The sequence below is a fragment of the Akebia trifoliata genome, chromosome 5 (assembly GCF_017979445.1).
Source record: "Akebia trifoliata isolate Shusen 1 chromosome 5, ASM1797944v1, whole genome shotgun sequence".
In the NCBI taxonomy this organism is placed as follows: Eukaryota; Viridiplantae; Streptophyta; class Magnoliopsida; order Ranunculales; family Lardizabalaceae; genus Akebia; species Akebia trifoliata.
The window spans coordinates 26,284,109-26,294,113 of record NC_141379.1 but is presented as its reverse complement, the minus strand read 5'-3'; the positions used below and the strand labels follow the sequence as shown (position 1 = coordinate 26,294,113).

Sequence of the window (10,005 nt, the reverse complement as noted above, 5' to 3'; positions counted from 1 at the left end):
TATATATAATTTTTTCAGTAAATATAAACTGGTCCAACCAAATTGAATCAAGTTCAAACCACAATCCAACCAATTTGAGAAATTTTTTGTCCAATTGTTGGTTTGATTTTTCAAGGATAGATTGAGAGAATAAATTTAATTTTATTCTTTCACAAAAGAAATGGCTTGGCATGTTTGGTTTGTCACGATAAGTGGCGAAATCCCATTGAATTGGTATATTTTAACGACCCAATTCATATTATATTTTTCATGGGAGGATTGGTTGCTCATAAATTCATGAATCATGAGAAAGAAACCTATCATAGTAGAGGTTTGACCCACTCACTAAAGGATCATGATCAGGAAACAAGTGTACCATTTAATTTATTTTGGCAGGTAAGCTGTTAGCATCGGCCGATTAAGCGACGATACAATCAATTTTGCGAAAAACGAACAGTAAAAAATGTAATTGCCCCGTTCGACCATGATAGTACTCTTTTGAGAAAACATTAGAGGCCTAACTCCAATATACATATATGTCTTTCATGAAGAGAAAATGATTGACAAGAAATGAAAACAAATGAACATTTTTCTAAGGAGAGCTACAGAATCATCCATCCAAATAAATGAAGCAAAACATAATAGTTAGATTATTTCCTTACATCTTATGATCATAACATGTGAATCTTGCAATAGCATTAAGGTATAATATTTTCATTCTCCTCACATGTATGAATTGGTGAAGATGGTGATTTTGATGGGTTGTAAGAGTACCATTTGGACCAAAAAAGATAATTGAGAAAGTTAAGGAAGTTAAGGGCAGCTAGTAACCAATAGAAAAGGTCCAATCTATCCTTGTTGAGGTCATTACTACTTAGCCATCCCTTACTAGATGAACTTGAACTGATCTTATTCACAACAGACACAAGAAGAGAACTAAAGTAGAACCCAAATGAGAAAGAGCAATAGGTCATGGCTGTTAGGAAGGATTGCATCTTACCCAAAGATTGTTTGTAGAAGAACTCAATAAGACCAACTATTGTGAACATCTCGGCAAATCCCGAAATGAGAAATTGCGGAACGATCCAAAAGATTGATATAATTTTTTTCAAGTCTACTGCTGAGTTCCTTCTCTTGTCTTCCATCAAAGCTGCCAAGATCATGGAGAAGGTCGCGAGAAATAGGCCAGCACCTATCCGTTGTAGAGTAGAGATTCCGGATTCATTTTTGGTTATTTTTCGAGCAAATGGGACAAAAGCAATCTCATACAGAGGAACAAGAAAGATTAGCATCATATATGGGATGGACTGAAGTGAAGCTGGAGGGATTTTGAAGTTTTTGGTGAGATGGGTGTCCATAATGCGTCCTTGTTGAACCGAAAACGTCTGGAGTTGAGCAAGAATTGTGTTGAAAATGATTGTGCAAGCTAAGATTGGCATTGCGGTGATGATGATCTTGACTTGCTCGACTTGAGCTATGGTGCATAGTCTCCATGGGCTGTCATTGGCAGGATCCTCCTCATCATGGATCTTGATGCAAGCCTTGTCCAAGCACCTGAAAATTTTCTTCATTAGTGCATGTATTGTTATAGTAACTAACAATGCAATATAGAAACCAATAAACATAATTGGACGAAAGAATTAATCTGAACTACAAATGTCTGATCAGGATCCAAATTTTAAAGAAACAATGCTAATAATTACCGAAGCTGTAGATGCAATGAAACTTATCAAATTAGGCGACAGAGGCACATGTTTATCGTGTTATCCTCAATTCCTAGGGCTCTAACAAGCTCATTAGCTCAAGTTGATCAAGAATAAAATTAATTTACAAACCATTAAATTGGAAGTAAGTGTATTTTCCGTTAGATTTTCATACACCCAAAGATTTTGATGATCAAAAAAAAAAAAATGAAGCTCAAGTCCATAGTACATATATATATATATACATGTGTGACCTATTAGAATTACTTGCTATTATTTGGCCCGCATGTGTTTCTAAAATTAATTGGATTCTCATAATTATAGTAATTTCAATCCTAATTGGTACTCTAGGATAAGCTAATATGGAAAATAAATATTATTTGATGTTTACTTGGGTGGGTTAGAAAACCTAACTAGAATTCTTGGCCCTCTCTCCAACCATTATATAAGGGTCATTTGTTAATCCATCCTTTCCCATCAACAACAGATCCATATGTTTTTTCCTGAAATTAGAAATTAGAACAATCGATCTGTAGTGAGATAATAGCATTACCCATGTAAAGTCAAAACGAACATGAGGTATCAGACATGGTGAAAGGTGAATATCCATTGCTGCGGTTAAATTTTCTATGAATCTAATTAGAACCTGTAATCAACCTTAAAGGACCGACTCCTAGTCTAACACATTATCAATTAATGTAGCACATTAATTTGTTGATGTATCCAAATATTGATCCTAGTTGAGTGGATGTTATTGTTAATTCTAGTTCTGGTTCTAAGTTTTGTGTTCTTGAAACAGATATATTCTAAACAATAGAATAATGTAAAAGCACGAAGAAATTGGAAGAACTTATCATTGACTGAGGCACATAGAAACCGTTGTACTTAAAACTAAAATTTCTACTCAACTAAAAATCCAAAAGGTCTTGAGTTCAAGTCTTGCCCCAAACAAAATGATAAAAACTATAAAACTGTGATTTTTTACAACAAATGTTTTTAGAGCAATTAACTTATGAATTCGTTTGAAGTTTTAAGATTTGATCATTTCAAATCCAAATTAAGTCCACAATGAATAACAAAGGTAACCTTCTTCGAAAAAAGTTAAGGATTCACCTGAACTTTTGACTTCCATGCATCATCTTTGGATCATATGAAAGAACCAGATTTCTCTTTGCAAACGCAGCAGCAAAAACCTGAAAGGAAAACCAAAAATCACTCTTGTTATTACAGAAGCTAATATAAGGGTTATGATTGCAAAAATCCGCAATCCTCCTCGAGATTTGTAAGTAGGCTTTGTGGATTGATTTCTCTTCTATTTTGAACTCTCTAGGCACCAAGCATGAGTCACGATCCAGAACGGTATCCCATACCATTCCTATAAAAACGTTAAGTATCTACGTGACACAATTTTGTTGGAATTCAAACACCTTGGGCTGCATATAGGAGCCCGAGGTGCTTTAAACACCTATTAATTAAAACGTGCCATGTAGACACCTATCCTATTTTATAGGAATGGGACACTATATTGGATCTTGAGTCATTGCAAAAAATATCATGACAACAAGAACAAAACATCTATGGTTCCGTGCATGTTTTTATAAAATAATATTTGATTACTTTGCGATATTTACAAAATTGTCATTGCACAATTATTATAGAATTTTCACTTTTTGAACTAAAAGATAAAATAGAAAATATTTTTTAAAGAAATAATATATATGAGAAGTACATGTTTGTGGAGGTTGCTAGTGTCCCCTTGAAATGTTGGACATTAATGTTAGTAATTAAATATAATAAAGATAGAAAATAAGGAAATTGAGATTACTTGGACAATAGGTGTGAGGATGCTTCCAGCAGGAGGATTGTTCCTATAAAAAGTAGTTCCAGATATCAAACATATCAACCCGACGAGCATGGCAAGGGCCGAAATCCCAAATCCGATATCCATCCCTGAATGTGTTTGGACCCACACAAGAACGGTGAGTGCAATGAGTTGTGAAACAGAGGCAGTGAAGTAGCCAGCATTGAAGAAGGTTGAAACCTTCCTTGAATGCTTAGGATCTTCTTTTCTGAACTGGTTAGCTCCATGAGAGGCTATGCTAGGCTTTAGAGAACCACTCCCTATAGCTATCAAGTAGAGAGATAGAAAGAGAATAAAGGCATTGAAACCTTTGGCTTCTAAACATTGTTCTTCTTCAGCTCCCATGTTGCACTTTGGTGGCCTTAGTTGTGGGAGATGGGCTTGTACTGTTAGCAATATGAAACCCTGTTTGATATACATATCTTAGTTCCCCCAAGTCATTATTTATCAATCAGAATCATGGTTTCAAAACACGTCCGAGATCGAGACGTATCGCTCGAGTTGTATCGATATCAGGAATGGACAAGACGGATAGACAAGTTAATTTTTCGGGCGAGATTTAAAATCCCTCATTAATTTTTTTTGTTTCATTTTTGAACGAGATGTCTCAAACGTATCAAAAAACTTGTCTGAGACGACTTGGTATCTGGCATGGACAAGACGAGACATGAAACCCAGTTTTAAAACCATGATAAGAATGTGATATAATTACTTCTCCACATTTTGGTGAATGTTTGAGATATACCGTGTACTAAGACTGGGGATATACTCCTTTGACCTTGGTTTTCTTTGAGAAATTAATATAGAATGACTTAAATTCTCTCATCTTCAATGTGTAGTAGCCAAAAACCCTTTATTTTTTCATCAAAGCCCATCATCTTCAACCCTGAATCTTTGGGTAGAAAAGTCAAGGGTTTCCTATGAGTGGTTAAATAGTTTAACAAAATTTACCCTAGAGGTTGAAGAACTCGAAGAGGATGGATTTTTGGGAGGAAAATAAATGGTCTGCGACTAGAGATTGAAGGGGAGGGCATTTAGGTCATTTTCATATAGTTCTCTTAAGAGGAGATTGAGGTCAAAGAGTATGTCATCAGTTTGAAAAAACAAGAATGTCTCAAACATAGTAATTCGCGATTGATTCGCGAATTAAACGTATATTACTCTTCCCAATCAGACCTGTTGTTAGATTCAAAGATTTAGATTAATTTGCAGATCTTTGAATCCTAACTGGATCGTGATTTGTACGTACATTCCGTAAGAATTTTATTAAAATACGTCGTATTTTCTTGTTCTCACTTCAAAATTCAAGACTCAAGAGAAAAGAAAAAAAAAAAAATCCTTAGTTGAAAATCGCCCCCACCGACCCACTGTGGAGTTTACTCGCTAACCGTCCACTGTTCGCCGTCCAGTGAAATTTTCGTTAATTTCGCATTAATAACTTTTTAGAAACGATAAGAAATTCTTTTTTGAATTTAATTAAGTCATGGGACTTGATGATTTTGGTATTAATTAGTATATCATGTTTTATACTTTTTATTTACATTGATTATTAGATGGATTAAAAGTAAATCTTTAATTGCGAATATATATTTTATTGGATGAATGTGATTGTGGATTGTTTACTTTTTTACTTAAGATATTTTTAATTTAAGTATTGATAATTTGATTAGTAAATTAGAATTATTAGGTCATATCATATGTTATATATATCTGAATTTTTGAAAGTTTTAAAAATTATTGGATCCAAATCATTCTCGAACTATTTCCGTATCGTATTTTTATCATCTATGTTTTTTTTTTTTGCCAAATTTTCAAATGAATCGGTGCATTACTATTTCGAATGGTACCCAATTTATTTCCATACCATTTTTTCCCCGTACACTGAATTGCTAACTACGGTCTCAAATACTCAGCAAAATATGGAGGGTGAGATACACTGTTTCCAAATAGATGATATACCTCCTTGACCAGGTCTTCCTTGATAGACTAACAAAAAAGCAACCAAACACTCTCATTTTCAACCTCACTATAAAAGCCCTGAATTTTTCTCCAAAAATCCATTTCTTCAACATCTTTAATATTTGAAAACCCTTAATAAGTGTGTATTTCAAAAAATATATTCCACCAACAAGGCCTGACAAACAAATACAACCACACTCCATTAATTGAGGTAATATTTTGATTTTGAGATGTAAAAATTAATTGAAAGAGAGATTATTAAACTTACAGCTAGTTCAACTAAGCCAAAGGACAGCATGGTGGAGTAGCTCCCAAGATAAGAATCTGAGAGGAAGCCACCAAGGAGAGACAAAAGGTAGAGTGTCCCCATTAAGTTTGTCACTATGTTTGCTGATTTTGATAGTGAAAAGTGCATCTCATTGAACACATATGTTATGAGGTTGTTCTCAACTGCATTAGTCCCCATAATTTCAAATGCTTGAAGCCCTGAAAAAAAAAAAAAAATACCCACCACCACAACAAAATCCAATAAATTAAAATATATAAAGATGATAATATTATAATGAAAGATTTCATCACTACCTATATATATGGGAACGGTTCAGCAGCCCTAAAGTTTGCCAAACATGTTTCAAAACATGGGTTAGAAGCTTTGGAATGGGCTGATTTTTTTGTGAGGATGATCTCTATGATGAGGAGATCATCCTCACCAAAATCATAGAGATTATCCTCACAAAAAATCAGCTTATTCCAAAACTTCTAATCCCATCAAAAGTGATTTACAAAAATTGGACGGTCCACGATTCTTCAATTTATAAACTAGGGTTAGAAATTTGAAAATTTTGGCGCGCGCGCGCGCACACACACACACACACACACATATATATATATATATATATATATATGTTATACAATATCAACAAGGTCCCTTCAAGTATCCATGAAAACAATTTAATATTTGTCGTTGTTTGTGGTGTTATATATAATTTCTGCAATTATAACTCCTATGAGCATGGTTCTAAGAATCAACTTTGGAGATTGGATCGGTCTTTTACCAAGCCCACTTTTATTTTATTGATTTGATGACTCAAGCAAGTTGAAACCTTCCGAATTAGCCCATACTAATTTTAAAACAAAATCATATACATATAATATTTCAAAAACAAAATTTCTTTTTTTTCTTATGATATGGATTAGTAATCTCACAATTAATCCCAACTATTTAATATCATAAAAAACCAAAGACTTGATTGGGTTTTCATAAAATAAATGATTAAGATTTTCAAAAAATAAAATAAATGAGCTTGATTTTTGGACAAATAAATGAGGGTTCACAGTGGAAAACTAGCTAAGTGACCTTCATGTTCTTGCACAATTAGCTTAGTTGGTAAAAACTAGAGATATTTATGAAAAGTGATCAACTTTTGAAGAATTTATGATTTCGGCTCACTGTTCATATTAATTACCAAAATGTGAATGACAACGAATTCGAAAGTTTTTAAAGTGACTATTTCGCATTACATTGTGAACTTGCGAAATAGTCACTTTATACCTGTGAAATAGTCACTTCGTTCTGAATATTTTTTAATGAGAACGCGATTGTTCACATTTTGGTGATTAAAATGAAAAGTGTTTCAACTCATAAATAATTCATTTTCGACTCACGAAATAGTAATTCACCCTAAAATCTAGGGGTGATGATATTGTAAATCTATGTGATTGTTTGCTCATTGCGCTGTGAGCAAATTTGCTCACAGACCAATACTATTTTGGCATGGGGTGCTGATGATATAGGCAATAATAAGAGAATTTTTCTCTCTTCTACCCATGGTAAAAAATCGAAATTTCCTAATAAGATCATCTTGTCACATTAAAAAATATGATCCAACACAAAAGTGTTGTACAGAATGAATTTCAAAAAATTAAAAATAAGTTATTTTTCCCCCTTGTATTTTAATTTTAAATTTAAGTATTGGGTAACCGTCCATTTTTAATACCATTGTTCAAGCTTGAAAAAAAATTATTTTTATTTTTGTTCTTTATACCATAAGATTTTTTATGAAATCTAGAGAGTTGTGGTGTTAGATAGCCAATATAATAATCCATGTGGATCCGACTACATTTTTTAAGATTTGAAATATAAAAATACAAATTTTAAAACAGTGGATGTGTGTGCAGGAGAGAAAAATTTTCTTCTTATTATTTATATCATCAACGTCACATGCCAAAACAGTGTTGGTTTGTGAGTGAACAATCACTCTTATAAGTCTATTAAGTTCAATTCCCTCTAGCACTAGCACTGAATTACTAATCTCATTAAAAATAGATTTAACAATCTTAAAAAAATAAAATAAACAATTTGTCGAAGATGAGTTTTTATTTTTTTTACTCTTATAAATCTGGGTTCAAAGAAGACATAGAAATGAAGAAACAAGGAAAACATGCATGTTGGTTGATTTATAGAGAGAGAAAGTGACCAAGAACAATGGCTGCAGCTCTCGTTCCACCATGCTTGTGAGGATTGCATGGTCTACCCCTCCAATCCACGTAGACGTCCTCAACCTTCATCATGACTTCTCCTTCACCTTTACCTTTTCCTTCTCTTAGGAGGTGCACTGTCTTGCCATTGTATCACTCTCCATCCTTTCTCTCCTCCCACCGTCACTCTCTGTTTGTGCTAAACGTACCAAAAAAACTCCTGCAACACCAATAAATTTTGCTACGTGTCCCTACAATTCACTTCACTGCCATTCGAGTTGGTGTGTAAATGCTGCCAAAAAAAATCTCATATTTTATTATTTGTAGATAGAATAAACTAATTCAAGGATTTTTTTTTATTTAAAAAAGTCAAATACAAAGAATTTATTTATTTCTTTAATGTTATAAGACAATAATGACCTTGAACTACCACTAAAATTATATCATTTCTATCCAAGATAACATAGACAGCTGGCCAGTCCCTTTCTTCTTTTTTTACTCTCCAACCCTGTTTCAGACCGGTTCAATTGGAATTTGCAATAAAGTTGGTTTGATTTAAAGAAAAACCGGTTAGTTAACCGTTGAGCCAATTAAACAACCGGTTTTTGTGAACCATTTAACCTTAAAAGGCTTCCTTTTCTTTGGATGATATTTTTGAGAAAAAACTATTATTTGAAAATATATAGTCAAATCTTAACAGTATATAATTTTTTTTTATTTGTAAAAAATAATATATAACATTTTTATTTGTAAAAAATAAAAGGAGATAAATGAATAAAAATGAAAACCGGTGCAATCAAATTTAACCGATCCAATAAAATCAATTTAACAATTTTTGGGTCCAATAATTGGTTAGGTTCTTAAATTATAGGTTTTTTTTTTTTTTTTTGAGAAAAGGAAAGTGAATTGGATAGGTTTTGAGGACTTGCAAATAAACATCTTTGACAAACCCTTTCTTTACTAAGTTTGGGAAATAAGACTTACTAAACCTCATCCACTGTAAAAAAGATATGTGCTCAAGGTCTTTTTGACTGTGGATGAGATTTAATAAGCCCTTTTTTTTCTTTCTATGTTAGTAAGGCTAGTTGGACTTAGTATTTTTAGGTGTATTTTTTCCTTTGATTAATGGTACTGACTTCCTACAACACTGCCCCCTCCTATTGCACTGATGTGGCGGTGGTGGATTGCATAGATGCTTTTCCTTGAGATATGAGTGTTGTGTATTCAAGGAAAATTAATGGCTCTTTGCACAAATAGTGTTGTAGGAAGTCGATGTAGCGCGGCTCTTTACCCCTTATGTGCACCAAGGTATTTAGAATTGGAATCATTATATTTTTATTGATTTTTGTTCTTGTCAAACTGAAATCAAAATCGCCAAGAAATGTGGGTAGTTAAGTGTTCAAGTTCTCAAGAATCGAATTTGAAAAAGATATTTTGAATCATTAAAAAATAAATTCCTTCTAAAAAATCAACATGTCATCCGGAAAACAAAATATTTATTTTATTACAATTAATTTTATTAAAGATGTGAGTTAACGGAATTTTTTCCATCTTCTTTACAAATAATAAACTTTTATAAGTAATGGCATAATTTATATTTAAAAAAAAAAAAAAAAGTTGCTATTGCCACACAAATTGTTACTAACGCCACACCAACGGTGTGGTGATTCATAAAAGAATTGGTGTGGCATTAGTAAAAGTCAGTGCGGCAATAGTAGCTCTCAAAAAAAAAAAAAAAATTTTTGAAGCATTCTATGTAATGTGTATTATTTTAAAATGTAATAAAACCTTAACTCATCTGTCGTATAAAAAGAAATGACGAAAAAAATTTGTTTCGGGTACCTATCATATAGAATCTAACAGTTTCAATTCCTTTGATTCTATTCTAGATCCAACTTTAATCGATTCCCATAAAAAAGGAATCAAAACCAGGTAATTTGAATCTGGTTTAATGGGTACCCATAACCCATTGTCATCCCTAGTCATAAATATCGTTGTTATATGTTGTACATCATTCCACAATTG

At 32.8% G+C, this 10,005-nt stretch overlaps 1 protein-coding gene across 1 annotated transcript; it reads right to left on the bottom strand.

Annotated features, from left to right (window-relative positions):
• Nucleotides 1-582: 582 nt before the first annotated feature.
• On the bottom strand, nucleotides 583-8,184 carry LOC147401828 (protein NRT1/ PTR FAMILY 4.4-like). The gene is made up of 5 exons (XM_086443243.1): nucleotides 7,980-8,184; nucleotides 5,771-5,988; nucleotides 3,508-3,948; nucleotides 2,796-2,875; nucleotides 583-1,533 (listed from the first exon to the last, which is right to left on the bottom strand). Exons 1-5 carry the CDS (start codon nucleotides 8,071-8,073, stop codon nucleotides 678-680), a joined length of 1,689 nt encoding a protein of 562 aa, XP_086299369.1. The 5' UTR covers nucleotides 8,074-8,184; the 3' UTR covers nucleotides 583-677.
• Nucleotides 8,185-10,005: the final 1,821 nt, after the last annotated feature.

Excerpts from the sequence above, each read along its gene's own strand:
- LOC147401828 (XM_086443243.1), bottom strand. The coding sequence starts at position 8,073 with ATGATGAAGGTTGAGGACGTCTACGTGGATTGGAGGGGTAGACCATGC. Across the intron at positions 2,876-3,507 it reads TCCTCACACCTATTGTCCAA|GTTTTTGCTGCTGCGTTTGC; the intron begins GTAATCTCAATT and ends TTTTCCTTTCAG. Across the intron at positions 1,534-2,795 it reads CATGGAAGTCAAAAGTTCAG|GTGCTTGGACAAGGCTTGCA; the intron begins GTGAATCCTTAA and ends GAAAATTTTCAG.